Source organism: Pleurodeles waltl, chromosome 7 (genome assembly GCF_031143425.1).
Source record: "Pleurodeles waltl isolate 20211129_DDA chromosome 7, aPleWal1.hap1.20221129, whole genome shotgun sequence".
In the NCBI taxonomy this organism is placed as follows: Eukaryota; Metazoa; Chordata; class Amphibia; order Caudata; family Salamandridae; genus Pleurodeles; species Pleurodeles waltl.
The window spans coordinates 1,193,647,016-1,193,672,366 of NC_090446.1; the positions used below are offsets into that span (position 1 = coordinate 1,193,647,016).

Sequence of the window (25,351 nt, forward strand, 5' to 3'; positions counted from 1 at the left end):
CCAGAGTCTGTTTTCCTAAAAATCATTTCAAGACAACTGTTGAATAGAGCCGGGAATGCCAACCTAGGCAAACTGGTCTAAGGGGCAAATCAGCAAATGTATCATTAGGCTCGTGCTTCAGAAAGGCTACTATGGTTGGAGTAGAGTCAGATGCAGTCTCAGCTCTTTGTCTCAGGCCACAGGTGCCGGAAGGCACAAATCATGCGAGATTTTGGAATAACCACTAACTATAGTAAATGAGTTCTATTTAGAATCATTGGACGCACCTTTTCCTCATCTGCGTATCCTGAATATCTGACATGGATTCAGCCCTGTCAACTTATGATGGACACATCCTATTTTTTGGCCGTCATACCTGCCTCATCTTAAATCGCTACATGTTTGATGTTTTGCTTTCCTTTCAGGGTAGTATAGAGTTTTTAATTAAATTATTACACAATTCTTACTGTGCCTACATTTGTGCCAGTAGGGTGGTTGCAGGTGCTCACAACAAGCACTCATTTGTGTGGGGGCTTATTTTTCATTATTACACTTAAAACGAAGAATGAGAAAACTGGCAAAAGTGAAATAAGGAGAAAGCAGGTTTGAAAAAGAACCTGCAACAGTGAGATAAAGAACAGGAAGTAGAAAGTGGAGGCAGGAAGTGGAATCAAGATCAGTCTAAGTTAGTTTCTGAAAGCGCTGGAAGGATCGGCCCCCCAAAAACTTTGAGACTTCTTTTTTTTAAACAAATGAAGGCCGAGTGTTGATATAATGGATGGTTATAACTAATAACCAGCATTTAGGATTGAAATCGCAGAGTTTGAACTATTACCAAAGTCTTGATATCGACGTATGTGTGATAAAAGCCCAGTCTGCACACCAGGTTGTAGAAGTGCGATAAGCACACTTCGTCCGCCCTTATCTGGGCTAAGCGGTTGCCACAAGAGCATCCTTTTGTCTAACACATATTTTTGCAAAACAAGCTGCTCGTTCAGGCTTTCGCTTTCTACGAAGAAGACAGGAAGCCTGTTCCACAACCTTAAAGCACAACACCAGAGGAAACACACACAAACTGGTGTCCAAAAAACAGTGAGCGTGCAATTATCTCTTCTCTGACCCTGTTTCTAGGGTATAATGCTTCATGGTTAGTAAAAAGTGCATCAAGGACAGACATTGTAATTGGTTTCATCCAAAATCCTACATTTCCTGAGTGCTGACTTATTTTATTCAACCCGTATCATTCAGAGTGAAAGTTGACCAGACAGACCAGACAGCAAGGTCTTAGCACCCTGCATAAAGCTACATTTGAAAGGCAAATATCTTACTGCTACATATCACTAAATTTAGAATAACACCAAACCAACAAACCAGAGATGCCTGAAATGTGGACATTAAAATACAACTTTCAACCAGATGTTTTGAATATAATTAAAAGGCTTATAGTAAGGGGTCAATTAAAAAACGGTTAAATGCACACAAATGTATGTGGCTATGGAAATAAATTCAAGTTGCACATGGGCAAAGTGGGTGCAATTAACCAAAGGAAGGAATGAAAAAAGCAACATGCATAATTTCATTTTGTACTAATCAAAATAATAACTTTTTATATAGCACAAAATACCACATCTCTGCTGTTTCTAACACCCTTATAATGCCTGAGCGTGTAAACTGCTACTCTGTTTTCATAGGGATCAAAATTATAAGTTGTGCACCAAACACTACACCTCTTCAGTGTTGTTTAAGTACACTATGGCAAAACAAATCTGGTGAAATGAACAGGAAACAAAATGGCCAGTGAATTCCAATACAAGCAGAATGTGGTGCAGAATGCACCAACTGGAGTTCCTCATCTCCAGTGAGAAACCTCAATATCTACCACAACTGGTAAATACCAGGAGCCTCTTGGTTAGCCAGAGGTGGGGGTGCCCCCAGCTTCATGGTGATGCACAATCTGTGCCCAGTGCAGCACCCTAGCAAGCATCCAGGTAAGTCTCCCCTTCCTCTAATGTACAGTGGGCCCCCACTCCGAGTTTCAGTTAAGAAATAGGGCTTGGGACTCACTTTCCCCCTCGCCCCATCATTGTTCCAGAACTGTAAAGGTGGCCTGATGCCCACGGGCCTCAAGTTTTCCACTAGAGGCTGCCTCCTCTCTGCCCACTATCTCAATCAGTCTAGGGAGGTGTGCATTAGGTGCTGAGGCCCACCGTTGCTATTTCTTAGTTCACCTAACCAGCCCCATCTCGTCCTTTAGGGTGGAGTGGCCCCGCCACTCGACCTTTTGCCCCTCGTGAAGAGTGCCTGTCAGGCTGAGCAAAGGTCAGCCTGACAGACACTCTTCATGTTCAGGTCAGGCAGCCAGGAGCGAGATATGCATGATTTGTGCAGACTCCAGGCCGCCTGACCTGAATTTTACTGGGCTGAAGAGGTCACAGCTCCTATGGGCGTGACCTCCTCGGCTTAGCAAAGGTGCCTCGAGGCCCTCCCCATCGGTGACGAGGGGAAGTGTCACCTATTGACTCCGACCTAGGCGCTTCAGGTTTAAGCCCTAAAGCGCCCAAGGTGAGTGTCAATCAGTGACACCTCGTCACAGAGTGGGGTGGGGTCTGCAGTCTCACTGACCCCATCCCACTCTGTGACGAGGCTGGGACTGCTGCCTTCCCTCATTGGCTGTGTGTGTGTGTTTGTGTTTTTTAAATGAAGGTTTGGTGCGTGCGTCTATGCTTGAATGTTGATGAGTGTTGTGAATGGATGTGCATGCGTATGTGAATGAATGAGTGTGAGTGTGCTTTCCGCTCACCCCTCCCTCCTAAATTTACTGCCCGCCACTGCACCTAACTCAATTGAGGCAGCAGCTTCTACATCCTGTCAGGCCCCAACAGCAATCTAGAATCATTCCCTTCTTGTCGAGATCTGTCTGGCATCTCCCTTGCCCGCAGCAAAATCCTGGACCTCAGATAATTCCACACCCCTCTCTGATCATGGGGTGGGGAGCCCCAGGTGAGCTGGCTAACATTGTTTAGACAAGCAAATGTTTAGATAAACTAACTGTGCTTATTTTCTTTTGTTTGATTTCTTGCTTGGCTTACATTGTTTTGGTTAATCTATCGCCAAAAGGGGTGCACACAGATGTATGGGTAGGAGACAATGGAGAATATAAAAATGTGGTTAGGTAGATAGGACTGGGAGGAGTCCAGAGAACCGGAAATGAGTATGAGAGTGAACCTAATTGTAAAGTGAGTTGATTCAAGACATAATGTGGTAACGGGGAATCCAGACAGGAGCGCCAAGACTTGAAGAACAGACCCTTGAAGATTGAGCATTCAAGAGAAAGAGACCATTTGATCTAGTCCCCTGTCCCCTTCATGAGCCCCTCTTGGTGTTGATTGAAGGCCCACCAGAGTGGCCCTGGAAATGACAGCGAATTACAGATGTGTGCCCAGTGAAAGTTGATTGGACTAAGATCTCGAACTGTTAGAAAATAAGAGTGAGGAACCAGCTGATTATTTGGACAGCCTGAAGAAGTGTTTGAAAGGTGCCAATCTGACAAAGATGGCTCAGAAAGCTGCAGGTGAAAGGATTATTGATGAATGTTAGATGTCAGTTACCAACAATATGAATTGGATGTCAAACTTAGAAGTTGGCTGAACTGGTGACAGTTGCAAATCATTGGGTGGCCTCACAAATGAAAAAGAAAGAAAATGCTGAATCAAACTTAGGCCCATATTTATACTTTTTTAGCACCGCATTTGCGTCATTTTTTTACGCAAAAGCGGCGCAATCTTACAAAATACAATTGTATTTTGTAAGTTTGCGCCGCTTTTGCGTCAAAAAACGGCGCAAATTCGGCACTAAAAAGTATAAATACGTGCCTTAATGTCCTTAAAACTGCAAACTATGCAGAAGACAGTTAAGTTTAAGTTAAGCCCTTTCAAGAGTATGTCCGAAAAGGTATCTGAACTCTTGCAGTGGTTTAATGTATCTGAAAACTCATTTGTGAAAATAAAATAAGCCTTGACATATTTACACCTGCACCTGCTTTAGAATGTCCTGATTATGCCAAATATTTTACTTTGTACTATCATGAACATAATGGATTTGCACTTGGAGTGCTGTTACAGAGACATGGGGATCAGGAAAAGCCCATAGCTTATTATTCTTAAATTCTGGACCCAGTCACGGCTAAGCTTCCACCATGTTTATGGTCTATGGTGGCTGTTGCAAAGCTTGTCTCAAAATACTGTGTTGAGTTCCCCTTTAACCATTGCTGTGCCCCATTCTGTGGGTGTTCTCCTCCTTACTATGAAAACCATCACCTCTCCACAGCTTGAATTGTCTTCATACAAAATATTGTTCCTTTGCTAAGCCTTACATCTACCCAGGGTTGAGCTTCAGTTTGAATAAACATACCTGGTTCAACCGAAGATGGTATTTGAGAGTGCACTGCACGATAACGCTATCCAGCCATATCATATAGTACACCCAAATCCTCATAATTTCCAAATACCCTATGATGCCACCATATAGTACTTCAGCAAGCTTATATAATATCTTCACAATATAGGTGCAAGCAACCTTACCTGAGTGTCTGACCACAGCCTTCAACTTTCTACATCCCAGTGACTAGGTTAATACCCACGCGCACCATAGGAAGACCACCCTGCAGTCTCACTGGCATGGGCCCTATCAGATCCTGCTTATCACACAGTTGTCAAATATTGTAGTCTGGAGACTTGGATCTACTCTTCTCATTGCAAGTGAGCCGCTCTCCCTAGGAAGAACATTGCTCCTGCCTCTGCTTCTAGGCCTGTGCCTGGCCAGAGCTCCTACTGAAACTGTAGCCCCATTGCCTGGCAGGGGGCAAAGTTCTTCATGTCCACCTTCTTTGCCTGTTCCACCACCACCAAGTGATCTTGCCCCTGTAATTATCTGGATAACGGATCCTTCTGTGTGCCTGGCCTGCTATCTCTGTCACTGCTCTGAGCATCTGGCTGGAGCTGGTATTTGTTTTTGGAGCAGAATGGGGAATTATTCTAAGACGAATATGCACTGAACCTTCCCTTGTGCTGTTCTACCTATATGGGTAACTCCTGGGTGTAGTTGTTGGAAATGTACACATTGAAAATGAATTCCTCCTCTTGTTGGATTTGTACACACATGCCTGTTGATGTTGGGGATAGCAATCCTTTGATTGTAGAACCTACCTGCTATAACAGCGCTTGCTTTCATCTTTTTCACTATGGCATAGTGTGTCCACATCTCCAGACTTCCTACCCAGGCATGGAAACAATTCCTAAAACTCTCTTTTCAACAGTATTGTGCCAGATGTGACATCTTGGAATAACTGAGAAAGGATTTCTTTGTGAGTGCCGAGAAGCAAATGTTCATGTGTTTTTGTTTTAGACTGTGTGACCGAACAGTCGAGAACGTTAGAGTACCATCGCCCTCATGTACGTTTGTTTGTTAACTACCACCCACAAGGAGGTCATACATATTTCATTTGCGGGTCACCAGCCTATCTTTGGCTGCCCTTAGGCTGGACTGGAACTTTCTTTCCAGCATGCACAGTCCTGCAAAAGACAGTTTGATCATCCCTTAGAACCAATAAGGGGTAGGTGGGCAGTATCAACAACTTCTAGATTCTTTTCTGCATTTATTGCTGTGTATGGGATGACTGTTGCTTTAGATTAAATAAGAAGAAAAAGAGATGATAGAAGAATTATCAAATTCTATCATAATAGCTTTGGGGAGAAGGACAGACCAACCAGACATCTATGTCAAGATGCTAATTCAAAAAAGAATGGCATTAGATTAACTTTTGAAAATCAAAGGGGGAGTGTGTGCTTTTGAAGGTGATGAATACTGCGCCTATCTTTCCATCACTTCCCTTAGTATACATGAACAGCTGGATAACATTAAAGAGAATGTCAGAAACAACACGAGATACTGGGTGGGCCAGACCTAAGTCCTAGTGGCATCCGGGAGAGTCTTTGGATGCTGGGGAATAAAAATGTTTGATTCTATTATTCAAACCACTATATTTGTGATTTTGTTATATATAGCAATAAGACTAATAATATACATCATCAAAACATCCTGTAAAAATAAAGGCACTGCCGATACATTTATGCTTGCTTTTTGAGGATTAAATGGTGAGTTCCTATATTTCATACACCTCAGCAGAACTTAGGGACCTTAGGAATAGCCCGGGGAGATGGCTTCCGGGTCTGTTCCAATTTAGTAAATAGGGCTTGGGCCTGTCCCTCCTGTAAATGGGGTCTGAAAGAACCAGGATGCTCTGATATACGGCACCCTAACCATAGCTTAGTCCTTCAATTGATAAACTGCAGCTCCCTGCCTGCACACAAGTTAGATATAAATCTTCTATTGAGTGACCGGTCACCGGCCGCCTTCTTTCTTATGGAGACTTGGCTCCATGAGGGTTCAGGTCCGGATATAGCCCTCGCTCTACCCAAAGGGTATGTTATTCCAAGATTAGATAGAGCGAAGGGTAAAGGAGGGGGTATAGCAGTTATTTTTAAACAGGATTTTCTTTTTAGTTGTTCCCCACTGGAACTATCGGGGTGTGAAGGTATGAGCTTTTTTTTAGCCTTCAATTTGACTTTTACATTCACAGGAGTTCTATTGTATCGTCCACCAGGGCCCTATGAAGAATTCCTTAACAGTCTACCTGATCAAATAGCAGAAATAATTTGCATGAAACCTAATTAAACAGTGTTAGGAGATTTTAACATCCAAGTGGACAACTTAGAGCATACTGCAGCCAAACGTCTGCTGAGTGACTTGGCTGCACTACGACTAAAACAATTAATTTGTGGTCCCACACAGGAGAGAGGACACACGATTGATTTGGTATTTAGCAATCTTCCTTCATTGAGCGCTCTGCCCCCCGCCCCGTTAGCATGGTCTGATCATTTTTTAATTACATTAAAAATTAAGTTGCCCCATGAACCGGGTTTTCAACAGCCTATATGTAGGAGGGCAAGGAAATGGCATAATCTTAATTCGGAGGAATGGGTCAAATTGTTAATCAAGAGTAAAAAAGATTTTGTGAGGGATAACCAGATGGGATACCACCCTCTTTAATGATTGGATTACTAGTTGCCTCGATACTCTGCTTCCTTATAAGGATCTTTCTGGGCAGAGGAGAGGTGACAAATCCCTGTGGTTTTCCCCTCACCTGACAACTCTGAAGAGGAATTGTAGGCGGCTAGAGAGGAAATGGAGGAAATCCTTAAATCAGGAAGATAGGGAAGAGTATAGACAATCAATTAGGCTTCATCATAGAGACATAAGGCTAGCTCAAGCAACCCATTATGGGGACAAGATTAAACAGGCTTCGGGATCCCCAAAATAAATCTTTCCGGTATTGAAGGAGATGCTTTATTCTCCTACTTGTCCTGAAGCAACGGTAGCATCAGTGGAACACAGTAAAAATTTTGCCTCGTTCTTCTTACAAAAGACTGAGGAAATCTATAAGAACTTCCCAGGGGAAGAGGTGACCATGTCTGATCAGTCTAGTGAGAGTAAGGAGTGTACTACCAGTTTACAGTGTTTCTCCCCTATTTCGGAAGAAAGCACTTCATTACTTCTTAGTAAACTGAAATCTGGCTCCCCTCTAGATCCTGCGCCTCCTCATATACTTATGCAGGGAGGATTTGCCACAATATCTGTTATAATGGGGCTTTGGAATAGCTCCTTACAAAGTGGCAGTGTGCCTAAATCATGGAAACATGCAGTGGTTAAACCCCTGCTAAAGAAACCTAACCTAGATGGAGCTGAATTTAAGAACTATAGGCCAATTTCACTTCTTCCAACCATGGCAAAATTAATTGACAAACATGTCAATATGCAAATTTCCGGCTTTCTTGAGGATCAGAATATTCTGCATCCCACGCAAATGGGCTTTAGACCAGCCCACAGCACCGAATCAGCTATGATAGCTGTTACAGAAGAAGCCAGAAAACGGATGGATCAGGGTCTGGTGACAGCTGTCATAATGTTGGACTTAAGTGCTGCATTTGATACAGTTAATCATGGTCTATTGATCCAAAGAATGGAAAAAGCTGGAATTAAAGGCCAGGCTCTTAAATGGATGAGATCCCTTCTCCAAAATAGATCTTTTCAGGTTTTAGATCGTTCTTTCTTATTGGAACAGTTTAGATCTCATTGTGGGGTACCCCAGAGCTCGTCATTGAGTCCGACTCTCTTTAATATTTATATGGCCCCCTTAGCAGACGTACTGGAACCGTTTGGTTTGTCCCTGATATCATATGCCGACGACATGCAGTTGGCCGTCTCTTTTTCTTCGGTCAAGGCCGTAGATAATTCGGCGTTACCAGCTTGCTTGCAAGCTGTTTCGAGTTGGATGACTGATAGTAGGCTCCAACTCAATGAAGAAAAGACAGACATAATGTTCATGGGAAAGCTTACCAGTCCGGCGAAGAATATTCTGCCGGCAATACAGCTGGAACATTTACCTCCTCCGAAGGATCACATCAAAGCACTAGGAATTTGGTTAGATTCCAAATTTACTCTAGATCATCAAGCCAGGATGCTCTCCACTGCCTGTTTTGGATTACTGAGGTTACTTCGAAAGGTTATTGGTTTGCTTCCTCCCCTCGCCAAAAGACTTACGGTACAGGCCCTTATTCTATCCAGGCTGGACTATGGTAATAGTCTTTTTTTGGGTTCACCAGAGTATGTGACCAAGAAATTACAAACAGTACAAAATGCGGCTGCTCGGTTACTGTTCAATATGCCTAAGTTTACAGCGGCTAAGCAAGCTTTGACCACTTTGCACTGGCTTCCAGTAGGGAAAAGAATCAAGTTTAAGTCTTTATGTATTTTTGATAGAGCTCTATACAATAGAGGGCCACATCAACTGAAAACCTTAGTTTCATTTTATGCTGCTACGAGAGCTTTAAGATCTTCTTCCAAAGCCTTAGTTGTGCTCCCCAAAGTAAAAAAAGCAAGTTGGGGTGGTAGATCTTTGAAATATCAGGGAGCCAAACTGTGGAATTCACTTCCCCTCAATATCCGTGTGATCACACAGGAGTTGGAATTTCGGAAGGCCATTAAAACATGGCTATTTTAATTCTAATTTAGTATTTATTTCCACTTATTATTTTGATGCTTCATTATCTCTCCAGCTTGTTATAATGCTAGGTCCTTTTTAGCGCTACGAAGCCTCCGGGTAGTATGGCGCTTTATAAATTTTTTTAACATAACATAACAAAGTGGCAATGAAGATGTAGAACTGGAAGCAGTGAGACTCTTTTTTTATTGACCTGTTGTAGAGAATTGTTCTGCCTCGAAAAAAAGAAGAGTTGTGAAAATATAATCATATATTTCTATGTACTGCTGTGTTATTGTTATTTATTTACCCATATGACGAAGTGTGTAGCCATACATTTTTATATTAAATAAAGATGCAGTTTCTTGTTTGATTTGAAATATATTTTACCCTCAATTATGCTTGCTATGTTTCATGGCTGTGGAGCCCCAGAAGACATTTTATTTGAGGCTTCTATATTTGTACTTTTCTGCAAAGTGTAGGTTAATTCTTACTAACTGGCAACTGGAAGAGGGATTTTGGGAGAATAATGAGCTCAGTCCTAAAATCATGCATGATATTGTCTCCTCAAAGACGTCCTGTTTCTCCTCTGGAAAGATCTGCTCATTAGTTTTTGCTGAAAGTAGCAAGTTTCTATCACACAATTAGGTTTTGTAGATTTATGCTGAGAGAAACCCTATATAAGTTGTCCCATAATTTTTGTATTTTAGCATTATCCTTTAACTGACACTTTTCTAGCAATTTGAAATTATAATTTCCTTTTAATTATTTGCTGTACTGCTTGCTATTTTCCATTACACATAAGTTAGATTTGGTCTTCCTGATGTGTTTTGTTTCAATTTTTAGCATCAAGAATTGGTATCAGAGCATTACAACCGGGTGATGGGTGCTTTACTGGTTCTTAAAGGCCCTGAACCTGAGCTATAGGTTTGAGTCACAGGAAAGGGCCTATAACGAAGTAAAACAACTGATAGAGCCCGAGCTAGAGTGCATAGAATGCTAACATTCTAATCAAATAGGGTTGAATTTTCTAAATTAAAAATAGAGAAACAGAAAGACATACACTGTAATGTTGAAGCAGAAGGCCCATAACAGCCATTATTGGTACTCAGCTACAATACTGTCTTCAGTGGAACTCACATCATTCTAATATTCTAATTTCGGAATACATCAATACAATATTTTAAGTTATGGTAAAGGTTAGTAATAAGGTGCAGTGAACCATGGATCAAAGAAGATTCATCACATAGGACATTAAGGCACGCAAGAGGCATTGTAAGTATGTGGGAAGGAGGAATGGGTGGCAACTGAACATAGCAGGATGACATAACCTATGGAACAACGTAAAAAAAGACTGGGTGAATAAGAACTAGTACATCTAGTAGGATCTGAGATTCAACTCATAGATAAACGATACCAGTGAAAGAAGTGGTGGAATATGCATAAAAGGTGCCCTGGTACAAATTATAGGGGAACCCTAAAGAGAAGTAGAGAAGAGCAGCACGTGTCATAAGAGAATATCTCTCACACTCAAAAATGGGTTCAGATGAATGGAAAGGTCAATCATGTCAATAGCCAAGGAGAATGAGTATGAAGAAGAATTTAGTGTGGAGATGAGGTGATTAGTAACAGCTAAGAGAGGAGCTTCAGAAGAACACTGGAGAACGTCCGATGAGATACTAAAATTGCATATCCCCTTGTGAGTACAAGAGAAACTATCTAGCCTCTATTGGAAAGGAGTTGTAAACAATAGCAGCCTACTTGTTAAAGACTCCAGCATTGGTCCCATTTTTATGCTGCTTATTCGAGCGCCTACAGTTGTTCATCTGATAAAGTCAAACTCTCAGGAAATAGTAGAAAAAATTTACACCAACAGTAAATGCCTTGGCCGGCAAGGCACACTTTGCCATCCTGAAACACACTTGTTACTTATTTAGAGTGCTAACAAGGAGAGTTCCTTTTGAGAGGAGATGGGTCTTCCAAATGGCTCACGGCCCTCTAACAGATTGCTGCCTGTCAGAGTCACACTAACATAGTGATTGACAATGACCAACTAGGTCTTCTGCTCTCAATCACACTATGGGGGTCATTATGAGTTTGGCTCTTGACCGCAAGTGCGGTCTGGTCTCCGCCAGCCCTATTTTGAGTTTCCCGCTGGGCCGGTGGGCGGAAACAGTGTTTCTGCCCACTGGGCCAGCGGTAAACAGGGCCTTTACATTGACGCTGGCCCCTAATGGAGCCAGCGCCAATGTGGCGGTGCGGTGGGTGCAGCAGCACCCATCGCACATTTCACTGCCCGTAATTTGGGCAGTGAAATGTGCGACAGGGCTGTGCATGGTGGCCCCTGAACTTCCCATGCCAAGTGCAGGGGCCGCCGAGTCCCCCATTCCACCAGCCTTTCCATGGCGGTATTAACCACTGTGGAAAGGCTGGCAGAATGGGACTCATAATCCCCAGGGCAGTGCTGCTTGCATTGCTGCCCTGGTGGATTTGAAATGCCGAGACCGCCAGGCTGCCTGGTGGCGGCAGCCTGGTGGTAGCGGCGTTTCGACCGTGGCCGATCTGCCGCTGTCCTAATGTGGTGGGTGGACTGCCACTACCACGGCGGTCCATCTGCCGCCGTAAGTCTGGCGGTCCATTGACCGCCAGACTCATAATGAGGGCCTATGTGTCTCAAGACCCTACAAGTGCGAGAAATCCATATGAGAGTTTTCACCCAGCAAGGGGAGAACACTATTGATTTTTCTAGCCTAGGTTCACTAGGCCATGCATTATGGACTTGGGCAGGAAAATATATGGTAGACAAAACATCAGAAACCTCATCCGAAATGGAGTAGATCTTCAAATGCTATGCAGCTAGTATTTTAAGAACAGCTGGCCAGCAGGTAAAGTGTTTCTGATAGTGGAGCTGCTGATGCTGCCACAACAGAAATACAGTAGATGCCCCCACCTATAAATGAGATGAGGAATTGAGAAATGGGCGGATGGGATATCTATTGATAAATAATAGATGTTCAGTTACCTCCTACAACTAAATGAGATTTTTTGTATTTCTGTGCTTTCTAATGACGAGTCACACAAGCTTACATGTCCAAACCCAGCTTAGAATGCTTTCACACCGAAGGGTGACGACTGCATTAATGATATATTTAAATCCCTAGCAGCGTATCTGCCCTTGGGAAAAGATAACATCTACATGATCCTAAATTTGATTTGGCAAAACATGCAAAATTGGTCCAAATCCATGTAACCCCCTAATTACTTCAGACATTGAAATAAATAAGGGATGTGTGCCAAAGATTGGTCGATTTTGGTCAGTAACTAATCCATTTGTGCCAAAATGAAATCCATTTGTTCCCAAACTATTTATCTTTCATTTCAAAAGTTACCTGGGGAAACAGCTCTCCAACAATTTGCACCCAGTGATTCAAAGGTTTGACTGGCATCTGGCCCATTGGACCTTCAATAAAATGTACTAATATCTCCCACAAGCCCCCTAAAAGTGAATTTTGGAGCAAAGATGTCTCCTTCATACCTGGTTACTCTCTGCAGAATCTTCTTCTCGTCCTGATCCAGACAGAGGGCAAAGGTGCTTCCTTCCACGCCAATCACCTGCACCTTGTCCACCTTAATCTGCGAGATGGTAATTTGCTGCAAAGAAGGAGCACATCCATTAATGATAACACTACCTGCTATGCCCCATAACACACACCAGAGAATGATCTGTGTCTTATTGTTTTAATAGATGTTTTCATTATCTCCCAATACAGAGGTACTCATTTTATTGAGAGTCGCAGATGGGTGAAAGGTTAAGCTGGCCCATTATGGTTCCAACTTGTAACTAGCAAATTAAACAAAGATTCCTGCAACAGGCTCTCAACCTACTGAGTTCTCCTTTTAGCTAGAGATGCTACAGGTACTTTTCCTATGAAGTTTTTGAGACATTATGCTTTCTTTCTAGCGACAAACTCACATCTTTTATGAGCAAACATTTTCTGTCACATGAGACCACAGGTTAGTTAGTACCTGACTTCACAAGGGTAAGCCATTCTTCACAGAGGCAGGCATTTCACTTCTATATTACAGTGCTCTCACTCTCTCATACTAGGTTACCAGTAACATGCCCTGGAGGGACTATACGGGCATACACAGAGCGTAATTTATAAAAGAATGAGTTCTCATGCCCAAAGTTCTGCTTAGAAATCTGCTGCAGTGTTAATAAATGTTGGTGCACAGAATACCAAGGGTGCATAGGCTTAAATCCATCTCATACCTCTTTAAAGGACTACCACACACTCCCTGCACCTTTGTCTCAGTTTTGTAGATTTCTTTTTTCTTCCTTTGTGGCTTTGTCTGACTTTCTCTTCCTTCATTTTTCCTCTTTGACTGTTTTTCCCTCTCTTGCTCTCAGTAAATTTCTATGTGTAAAAATAAGTTCTGGTCCTCAAAACTGCTAGTGGGTAACACTGACAACAACTTCCTCAAACTACACTCTGAGCACAAAAAAGTTACGCCCACCTACACTTAAAGAGGATCATTTTGGGTGCCTCAGTGTGTAGCTCATTAACTTCACTTCCCCAAATTGCTGATGTTGGAGTCCCATTAACTCCAGAACATGAACTTAAAGATGGATTAGCTCTAGTGACATGTTGCCAGGAGCGCTAACACTGCTGATTCTTCCACTGGAGGTCAACATGCTAGCGACATGCTGGAATGAGAAGTTTTTTGCACAGGGCATCACTGGAGACACTGGTCAACGCTGTATTTTTTCAAATCAGTTTCAGGATGTACCGAGTAAGTGAGCAAAGTGAGCATGCTCAGCCCCGTTTTGGAGAGGACTTATTGAAATATTGGACTTTCTGATAGGTAACACATCACATCCAGGCCAGTTCCACCTCACCACAGCATATAAAACCATAAAATAAGGCCAATTTCCACATTGACTCAGCAGATAAAGCACCATGGCCATAATCCCCAGCATGTAAAGAATCACAGCCAAGCCAATACTGTCTCTGTATGTAAAGTGATAGCCAGACCATTCATGTCAATCACAATATCCAGCCATGTTTCCACAATGGCCCAGTATTTACAGTATTGTAGAGCACCGTAGCAGACAAGCTTTTACAATGGCTATGTGTATACAACATTGGAGCCATCCCAGCTTTTACAATGTCTCTGTAAATATCAAACTCTAGCCAGATCAGCTTTTACATTGTCTCTATGATTAACAGGCCAGCATTTACAAAGTCTGTGTGTGTAAAACACTGGGGGCAGGCCACCTTTTACAATGGCTCTATAAATAACACAATTTAGCTAGGCCAGTTTTTACAATGGCTCTGTAAAGTTTATATGTGATTTCATAGAAACGCATTTTCATGGGATAACATTTCTGAGAAACCATTTAATCTAAACTGTTTAATTGAAATTTTCAGAATAAATTGCATTACCTTCCTGTAGAAACCAATGGATAGAATATCTTTTTGGTCAAAATTGGCTTTTTAATGTTTTTTTGATAAATGCAGGTTCAATGCTTGCAGTTCTTACTTTCAGAAAGAGTTTTGTCTGAGATATTTATTTTAGTGCTTTACTTCAGGGCGCAATGTTTCATATTTATATATTTTACACGGTCAGATAATTACTTTGGAGGCTTTTAATGTGCTGACCCGTCACCACCCATAAACACGGACCATTGCTGACCCCTCACAACCCTTAAAACCATCAATCCCTGCCCCCTAATATCGCTCACCACACAAGCTACACTCATTCCTGTAGCTTAACAGTCCTTTCTACCCCAAATGTCCACCATCCCTGAAACATAAAATCACTAACTACCTCTTAATCCACCCATTGCTAAGCCCTAAAACCCCCTTCCTATGCCAAAACTCACCCATCCCATACACTTAAAATGCCTCGGCACACCCAAACTCTACCCATCCCTGAACCCTAAAACACCCACACCGCCCTTAAACATCAGCCATTCATGCCATAAGAACTCATCACCCTAAACTACTCATCCCTGAACCCTAAAAATCATTTTCTACATCTAAACTCAATCAATCCCTGAATCCTTAAAACCCCACCACATCCCTTAAAAACCAGTGCAAGACCTAAAATCCCCCCATCCTTAATCCATAAAAACCCTCAATACTCTTACACTCCATCCATCTCTGAAACCTAAAAACACCTCACATACCTAGACACCACTTATCTGTGAACCCAAAAAACTGCTCACCATCCATACACTCTAGCCATCTCTGAACCATAAAAATCCCTGAACCCCAGTTATTCCTGACCCATAAAAACCCCTCACCACTCTAAACATTACCCATCCCTGAACCCAAAAACCTCACAGTAGTCATAAACTCCACCCAAGTTTAATGAAATGATTTTTTTCCCTTTAAAATGATCCTTCCTTTAAAATGTTTCCTTTAATTTTAGATTTTTTGGTATTCCCTTAAAATTGTCTTTCCTTAAAATGGGTTTTCCATTATGTGGTTTCCTCCAAATTGGTTTCTCAGTTTTCGTTTTCCATTAATTCACACACTGTGGCCCTCATTACAAGTTTGACAGTCTTAAGACTGCCAGACTTGCGGTGGCAGTCTTACCGCTGACAGGCCAGGGGTAAAGATCGCCATATTATGAGTTTGGTAGTTTGGCCTAAACCAAACAGCCGAAACACCGCCCGTACCTCCACTTATGGGCGGTCCACCGGGCTGCAGGTGAGCCCTTCTGGCCCAACAGCAGCCGTAACACCGCTAGTGGTATTACGAGACGGCAGACTGCCAGAATTTTCGTGGTGGTTACACCGCCACTAAAATCTGGCGGTCCTGCACCCAGCGATAGTGATCTTCACTCCTGTTGCTGGGAGACAAATCCCCACACATCCACACACCCGCACACATGCACCCACAAACTTCTACACTCTTACACTCACCCACGCACTCGCTACATACACCCCCATTCACTCGGGCACGCACACTCAAACATGCACACAGAAACACCCATTCACGCACGTACACGCACTCAGGCACACCCATGCAAATGCTCATATGCACGCAAACACCCCCATTCACGCGCACATATGCACAAAACCATTCACATCCACTCACATACACGCACACATACATTCACATTTACTCACATACACGCATGCATACACTACCCCCTCCACATACACGCACGCATACACCACCCCTTCCCCATACATGCTACACCCCCTCCCCATCCGCATACTCGCACACATGCTACACCCACCCTCCCCCACATGCATACTCGCACTCACACATGCCCACACATTCAAAACATTCACACATGCACTTACACAAGCAGACTCCCCACCTCCCTTGCATTCAATACATTCACACATGCACTCACACACGCAGACACCCCCCCTTCCCTGTCGGATAATCCACTTACCTCGTCCGTTGAGGAGGTCGTCCGGGAAGGGTGGGTCCCTGCGCTTCCATCACCGGCAGCTCCCCGCCATCAGGATACAGCCATGCCCTATTACAGGTTGTAATACGGCGTGCAGCGTCCTTTTGGCGTGGCGTGGCGGTGCCGGCAGTGGAACCGCCTCTTTTCTGCCAACCGCCTGCATGACTGGTGTCAGAATTCCACCCAATTTCAGGCAGAATTCCTATTTCTGTTGTAATAGGGTGGTCTTAAGACCGCCAGCACTGGTGGTCTTTTGGCAGCCGCTGCAGTCTTATGAAAAGACCCCCAAGGCCGTAATGAGGGTCTATCTCTGTCAATAATATAACCAGACCAGCTTTTACACTGACTCTGTAAAAAACACACTGTAGCCAGGCCAGTTTTTACAATGTCTCTGTAAATAACACACTATGGCTAGACCAGCTTTTAAAATGTCTCTGTAAGTAACACATTGGAGCCAGGCCACCTTTTACAATGTCTCTGTAAATTACACATTTTAGCCAGACCAGCTTCTACAGTGTCTCTGTAAGCACCACACCATAGTTAGGCCACTTTTTACAACGTCTCTGTATAACAACATTGGAGCCAGGTCAGTTTTTACAATGTCTCAGTATGTTAGGCATTTCAGTCAGGCCATTGCTTCCCCAATATTTACACCAACATATCCAGACCACTATCTACAAATATTCATGCCAGTACACTGAAACCACATTATGCTAAGTATTCCCACTCTCCTGGCCACAGTCCGCAATACCGCAGTATGTAAAGCGCCATCAGCAGGCCAGGAGCTGCAATACTCAAATATACAAACCACTATCTCCAGACCAGTATCAACATTGCTATGCTATGTTATGCAAGGTCTACAGGCCAGTGCCTGCAAATCTGCAGTGTGTAAAACACTACTCATAGACCAGTTTTCTCAGTTCTCCAGTGTCTGAAGCAGGACCCCTAGGCCAGTATTCGATATCCTCAAGGTCTCAGTATGTAATACACTGTGCAAGGCCAGCATGTGTAAAGCACTATCTCCATGTCGATGTCCTAGCATGTATAGCAACAAAACTAAGTCAACATGTTCAGTGCCCTGGTGTGTAACGTACATTCACAGGGTGGGTACCACAGTATGTAAAACATTATCTTCAGTCCTGGATCCACAATGCTCTATTATCAAAGCACCGATTCAAGTTAGTATGTGCAATTTTACAGGACAGAAGACAACAAAACTAGCCCAGTGTCTGCCGTGCCCCAGTATGTAACAAACTATCCACAGGGTTGTGTAATGAGCCAGCAGATAAACCAACAGAAATAGGCCAGTATCTTCAGTGAGCCAGTATGCAACACACTAACCCCAGGCTGCTGTCAAAAAGCCCCATCAAGGAAAGCAATATAGCTAGACTGGTGTCTGCAGAGGCCAGAATGCAATGCACTATGTCACAGTACTTACGCCCGTATTTATACTTTTTTAGCACCGCATTTGCATCATTTTTTGAGGTAAAAGCAGCGCAAACTGACAAAATTCGATTATATTTTGTACGTTTACGCTGCTTTTGCGTAAAAAAACAGCGCAAATGTGGTGCTAAAAAAGTATAAATATGGGCCTTAATTTGTAAAAGAAATAAGTGCTGGTGCATTGTCAGGAGGCCACTGACACTTGCACCACCAGTTTACCCTGCCAACGTTGAGGGTGACTGTATCAAAGCAGCTCCTAAACATGACACTCCTGACAATTCAGACTATTCCAGGTGCCCAACACTATGAGAATGGCTTGGGCGGCAGGTATTACTCTCTTTTAATATGTGTTGCATTAATAATCAACTGTTGTGCTAGTTTCTGAATTAGGCAGACAGCGACACCATGTGGCAGACTGTCGGTGTTGCCAATTAAGTACCGGAGCCGACCACCGGAAACCACTGGTTCAAATTAAGCACTGTTATGCCATGGTCAGTATGTGCAGTGCCATAGCATGTAAAACAACAAAACTGGGCCAGCATGTGTAATGCCCCAGCATGACAAGCCACAAAACCAGGGTAGCATCTTCAAAGCCACAGAATGTAAACCACTGTTCCCCAATACGGTAAGCACTATCCTCAGATCAGTATGCACAAATGTCGCAAAGCCCCACTGCTCTGTGGTCTTGTCTCGACTAAAGCATGGCATTGTGAAACCTGCCCTACACGCATTTTTGGAGTATGTTACACATATCTATATTTATTTATACTCTCATCACCTTGTTCTTTCTTTCTCCATTTCTCCTTATTCACTTTTTAGGCCATTTGCTTCTGTGCCACCTTCCTCTTTCATTTCCTACCTGACAGTGCTCTTTCTTTCCCTTTGTCTGATTCCTGTTTTCCCTCTCGCTCTTTTCTCCACTTCTCCTGCATTTTTCTCCTCTCTTCCCATGGCATCCCTTAAATGCATTCTGACTGACACCGTTTCCTTATTCTCTTTCTATCTCTTTGTCCCTCTCATCTCCTTTTCTCTTCCACACTATCATCATTCTGTCTATCTATAACTCTATTTGTTCCTTACTTCTTACCACATCTCTTCCTTTTGTTTTCCCTCGCGATACTCTCAGTTTTCCTTCACTCCTCCGTGTCTCCTTTATCACAGCTTTTGGCCAGTCTTTGCCTATCCTTTTTTTTGCACACGTGTGTTTAGAAAAAAAGCAACAGGATTTCACCTGCATGCCACGAGGCTGGTCTACCTCTTTCCCCTCTTCTTCGCCCTTTTCGTTCCGTCATAGCAACAGCGCTGTAGCCACGTGACAGGTCGGATCTGGGGTGCTATTAAAAAGGCATTTAAGTTGAGTGTTGTGTGGACGGGGCGTGGTTTGAGGTAGCGCCCCTCCCACACGTTAAATTTAGAGCTGGCAGGAAGACTCTCCAGGCCTGGAAATAGTCTCCACAGCTCCGAGTTTACCAGAAAATCTTCGGTAAACGGATGGCCCAGTTATCCCAAGGGCAGGGATAAATTCTGGCCCGTATTTATACTTTTTTGGCGCCGCATTTGAGTCGTTTTTTGACGCAAAAACGGCGCAAACTTGCAAAATACCATTGTATTTTGTAGGTTTGCGCCGTTTTGCGTCAAAAAGCGGCGCAAATGCGGCGCTAAAAAAAGTATAAATACGGGTTCTTAAGGGCTGTTGGTCTAGGCAGAAAGCTGTGTGGAGTGTTTCCCACTACAGTCTATAATTATGTGACAGTGAGTGGTAGAGCAGCCGAAACTCTGGCTGAAAAACAGGATACACAGAATAGACAACAGAGAAGAATCCAACCGAGGTCCAGGACGGCCAGATTAACACATATGCCAACAATTAAACGAGAGAGATTTTGTGTATAAAACGATGCGATGTGTTTTCTCCATTGACTTACATTGACGTGGACGAGATTTAAAGCAGAAGACAGCTTAAATAAAGCCCTAGTGGGCTCACAAAATTGGGAGTCTCCCGCCTGAAACTGGGGCGAGATTTACAAGAATTTGAAGCAACAGAAAAAAGCAAGACAGCTTGCTGCACTGCAATAAATGAGGAGGGAAGGAATGTGCCATATTTACCAAGATAGGGTGCATTCTTGCTCTCTTTCTGTGCCAGTGCAGGCACCCTTGAGGAAGGGTGCAAGAGTGCCTGCGTTACAGACAGGATTGTTTTTGTACAGGAACAGACACCTTCCTGCACAAAATCAACCCTCAGAGGCATTTTTCTCATTCTATTTATGCTACAGAATGCAGCACACACAAAAAGAGGAATGCCTCAGGGCCTGATTAAGGTTTCGGTGGACAGGTTGCTCCATCACAACAATGACGGATATCCTGTCCGCCAAAATATAAATCCCATATATCCCATGGGATTTATATTTTGGTGGACAGGATATCCATCACCTCTGCTGAGATGGTGTACCATTTTGACACATTCCCACGTTTACTACCCTTAGTAAATCTGTGAACGCACAAAAATCCAAGACTGGGAATGCCCACGCTCCACCCAAGTAATGCAAGCAGGGGTTTGTGCTGCCTTACATTATTCTAGATTTACTAAGCCATGCAAAGTGACGTTGTGTGGCTTAGTAAATATCACGTAAGCCCTTGTGTTGCCTTGTGTCAACTTGCACGACGCAATGGCAACGCAAGGGCTTAGTAAATCTGGGGCCGAAATTGTTGCCATGTATGGCTTAATGATGATTTTTCAGGACTGCTACATAGGAGACATATACATACAATTAATTTAAATGGAACTCACCTACATAGATACTATTTTTCCTGAACCTGGCATTGGAGACACACCTGCTTTAATACTGTCGGTCTCAGGTGCATGAGGAAACATTTTTCTCCTGGCCGTCCAAAAGTCAGAATTGGGGGCTTTTAACCAATCTTGGGGTGGGGGGACACATCTCAATAAAATAACATTCCATGAGGCTCCTCGTTGGAGTTTAGGTACCTGCCGAGCTTCTACAACAAAATACCATTCAGTGTCATCTCCAAGTGCTCCAACAAGGAAGGAGACATTAGGCATTACGAGGGTGGCCCTGTGATCTATGGGAGGTTAAGTGTCAGTAGTGTCGACATGTAAGGCAGAAGAACCTGTTGCTTAGGCATCATTGAACAGTTATCCTATGCAGTCACTGCCTTCATTCAGTCAGTCATGGTATGGTGTCACGCTAATAAAGAGAGAGAGAGCTTGGGCATGCAAACCCTACATCTTATGATCCAGAATCTTGCTCATCGTCCTTACCTGCTAATTCAATTTTCAGAGGTTTGCCATGCCCCACCTGCAGGAAGTCACTACCGCAGACTACCTGCTTGCAACTGAGAAGAATACTCTCCCATTCTAAGCATTGTATCTCTGTTGAAAAGTGCTAGTACTCTTCCTGTAAAATTAAAGAAGTGCAAGTACCCAGTGCCTGACATTGCCTGCCCATTTAAAACATTGCTCTAGGCACAAGAGTAGCATTGCATAAATAATTTAGAAACACATGACGCATTTTACTAACTCCTGACTTCCTCCTGGTCAACAGTAAAAATCAAATAAAAAAATGTAGACATCTAAGTTCACATATCCATGGTCACAAAAGCCTCAGCTATGATGCTGACAAGCATAGAGGCCTAATTTTGGATTTGGATGTTTGGATGTTCCATGCGCCTTATTAAAAGTGCATTATATCCTAAGGCATGTCCAAGAGCTTTGGGGAGGAGGGGGGCGTCCATTAAATTTCTGACAGAGAACAAGTCCACTAGGCTCTAAATTAGGGCCAGAGTCTTTAATGCCATAAAGCCCCCACTTGAATTCTAGGTTACTTCATTACGTATTGGCAGCTGTCATTGGTGTATAGATTAGGGACTCAAAGAGAATAAGTGAAGGGGCTCTTTTTCATTTTCATTGCATGAGCTCTGGTTAGAAGGCTTGGTTTCTGTTTGCACCCAGAGATCAATAAAATGTGCTGGATTTAAAGGGGTTTCAAACGAAGAGTGTCATTGTAAAAGGTGCAGTGCTCTACTAGAGTGGACTGGTGGAGGTGACTTCAGACTGAGAACTGTATCAAACGCTGCTCCCTCTATGCAGTGTGTGCATCCTATCTTTGAAATGGTCGAGTCACTTTTCTTGTAGGTACGGATGTCTTGGGAAGCGTTAGTCAAATATGGTCACCTTCAGTCACAGCTAGTGAACTAGCCGTGACGTCCTGATCAGACTGGTAAAAACCTGGAGCTCCAACATTCCAATGTTTGTTTCATAGCAACAGTTGTGAACAATGGGCTCCCAAAGGGCTCACAGAGCTGAGGGGATAACAATCCTGAGGCCTTTGTTTTATTTACTAGAACATTCTGCTCTCTAGTGGTGGAATGTTCTAATAGCCGTATAGCCTGCCATAGCTGGGCTACACCAGCAATTAAAGGCCCACTCCCTTATTATTTAATGCTGGAGCAGGGCTTTAATGGTCAGTATAGCCCGCTACGGCAGGCAATAAGGCTATTGTAGTGTTTCTTCCTGAGTTCTTCTAATCTGACAGAGGGTCATTTGTGGCAAATGACTCTACCAAAGTCTCTTTGTGAGTGTAGGAGCTGAGCCTCACTATGTCCATACTAAAATCAGACAACTGCACCCTGAAGCAGCTTACTCTCTCTCCCTAAACGATAATCACTTCTGTCAGCAGATTTCTTCCTAGAGCCACCTTGAATCCAATTTGAAATGAGTTTTTTTCTAGTATCCGACTGAACCAAAAATGTCTTACCCATTCAAATAAAAAATGGAAGGAGAATCAGACACTAGTCCATTAGTGTTTATCAGACACAATGCTTGTAGATGCTTTACATATGTAACATAACATTTCAATTACTGCTAAAGGACCCTCTGTAAACATCATGTGAGTCATCACATTTACTAAAAACTGATAATGAATCCCACAACAGCATTACTGAAACTGAAGATTCTCACTTCACGGTGTAATTACCCAGAGTATGTGATCACAAAACATCACATGAATTAAAGTAGCAGCCCTGCTCGAGGGTGCAACACTCATTCTTGTCCCTTCAGTTAGCACGCTAGTTTTACTTCTGGCAGCTATTGTAATTAGTGTTAAGGGGTACCTGGTTCAGGCTTTTCTTGGACTTGGAGTTTTGCCTCTTGATGACCTCAGTGACAGTCAGGTTCAGACACTCCATTTTGGAATCTAAAAGGTGAAGATGGCAAACATTAGAACACTGGAATGTTGGGAGCTCCATAGATGGCAATGAAGTGGCTCAGGGCCAATAATAAGTGGTATGGACCTTCTGATCTAACAATCCAATGCTTGTCTTTCTGTTTCTCCTTAATAATTAATAACAAGTTTCCTCCACTAGGTGAGATGCACTAATAGCCTGAGAGCTCTTCTGCCTCGAACTATAATTGTTGCTTAGGTCCCTAAGCCTCGTTTTGGTACTTACATACAGCTTGGTCCTATAACTCATGTTTAGGACCTTAAACAGTGATTATTGACCTCAGCAGCGGCTACAGCGCTTAATTATAGTAACTGTATATCCCCAACATTCACCAAAGAATTTCGAGTTTAGATGCAGACCAGACCTAATGATAATCACGAGATCTCCTTACAAGGATGGGCTTCTGAGAGGTTTGTAAGGCTGGGGAAAAATCAGCCATGCCAGGGCCTTAACAGGTGGTGATGAATGTCTGGTAGGGCAGAGGCAGAATCTAGAAAGTGTTGTTCCAACACCTGGCACACAATTGACTCTACTCTGACCATACCAGCGTTTCAAAGGATTCAGCGTGATATCATGTCTTTCAGTTTGCTGCAGGCTTATTGGCCTCTGCTAAGATCCTCCTTTACACACTCTCTTACTGGCAGCTGCCTTCTTCAGTAGCATGCTCGACAGGGCCACTTTTTAATCGCTATGGGGCATATTTAGGAGCCCCTGGTGCCATTCCAACACCACATTAGTGTCATTTGTTTATGCTAATGTGGCGTTAGAAGGCCAAAAGGCCGTGCCATATTTACAAAGTGGCGCAATGCCACTTTGTAACCCTTTGCGCTACATTACAGCCTGCACAAGGCATAATGTATGCAAAGGGGGCATTCCCCCGTTAGGGGAGGCCATTTTTTCGGCACTTTTAACGCCTGCTCTCAGCAGGCATTAAAAGGAGGCTTCCATTGGTTACAATGGGCTTCTGGGTGCTTTGCAGGACAGCTTCAGAATTTTTTATGCTAATCCTGCAAAGCTCTGGGCTAGCATAAAAAAATTCTGACACTAGTCCCCTAACTACCTCCATGGTGTGCCGTATTTTAAATACGGCGCACACATGGTGACGTTAGGGGAGTGCTAAGGGGCGCAAGAAAAACGGTGCTGCACTATGTGCAGCGCCACTTTTCTTAAATATGCCCCTATTTTTTTAGGGTTTTTGTTTATCTCAAGGTTAAGAGAAAAATCTAGTTGAAAGATGACAGGTATTTCTATGCCATTAAAATTGTTTATAGGATTGTATTGGTAAACCTCTCTAGAAGGTTAATACTGCTGAGATATGGCTATATCCTACACCTCATGAGTCCTGGCGGGGCACAGTCAGTCTATCAGTCTTCCTAGGTCAGTAAAATTTGAATTATTGAGCTGGCATGATGATACACGTTGTGCATCATGATGCTTACAACATGAAGGACCACAGAGGCCCGCATCACATCAGTTCCATGTTATCATTTTACAAATGATTTTAGATCTTTGGCCATGAAACCACTAACCAGAACAAAGAGCTTCAATGAGCATCTTTCACTCTATCTGGTTTCCAGATATTACATGGCCTTCCTACAGTTACTGCTTCTCTATAGCTAATCTAGTTTTTAGGGTCGAGTGCGCAAGTGCTCTGGCCTCTGTTGTAATCTCTCTGCCCATGTCACACCCATCACTTTCATTAGTTTGTGGGCTTGCCTTTCAAAATTTGCTTGATTTCATTTGTAAAAGGCATACATATGTCATGCCTTTTCCGGTGTTTATTCCTCCTTGAGGGCACTGGTAAACTACTGAAAACATATGGTACTCCATGCTTTCAGCATGGTTTCTGGACGACTTTTTCTTTTAATTTCCCACTCAGTGCAATCTTGCTGGGTTTTACATAGCGCGATCGCGCTTGTTTAAAAAAAATAAAAAATTGTAGAGGCTGCCACAGCACATTTGCATTGCCACGCATCCTCTAGTTTACAACGCTAATAGCCCTAACTCGAGCAAACGCGAGACCCATTGCATTGCAAATGCTTGTTTTCTATGAATGAGGTTTCAAAGCTACTGAGGACCAGCAGTTTCCGACTGTAAATTTTCAAGGCTAACTAACCTTCCAGACTGCATAGAGCTGCAACTTTATTTATGTGGAAACAG

The 25,351-nt window shown here is 43.2% G+C and overlaps 1 protein-coding gene across 1 annotated transcript in view; it reads right to left on the minus strand.

Annotated features, from left to right (window-relative positions):
- Positions 1-25,351, minus strand: part of PIK3R5 (phosphoinositide-3-kinase regulatory subunit 5) — a 276,234-nt gene that overhangs the window by 11,232 nt on the left and 239,651 nt on the right. The window contains exons 17-18 of the mRNA XM_069200312.1: positions 23,081-23,163; positions 12,612-12,727 (exon numbers count right to left, since the gene is read on the minus strand). Of these exons, the coding sequence (XP_069056413.1) occupies positions 12,612-12,727; positions 23,081-23,163 (199 nt within the window). The remainder of the gene's footprint in view (positions 1-12,611; positions 12,728-23,080; positions 23,164-25,351) is intronic.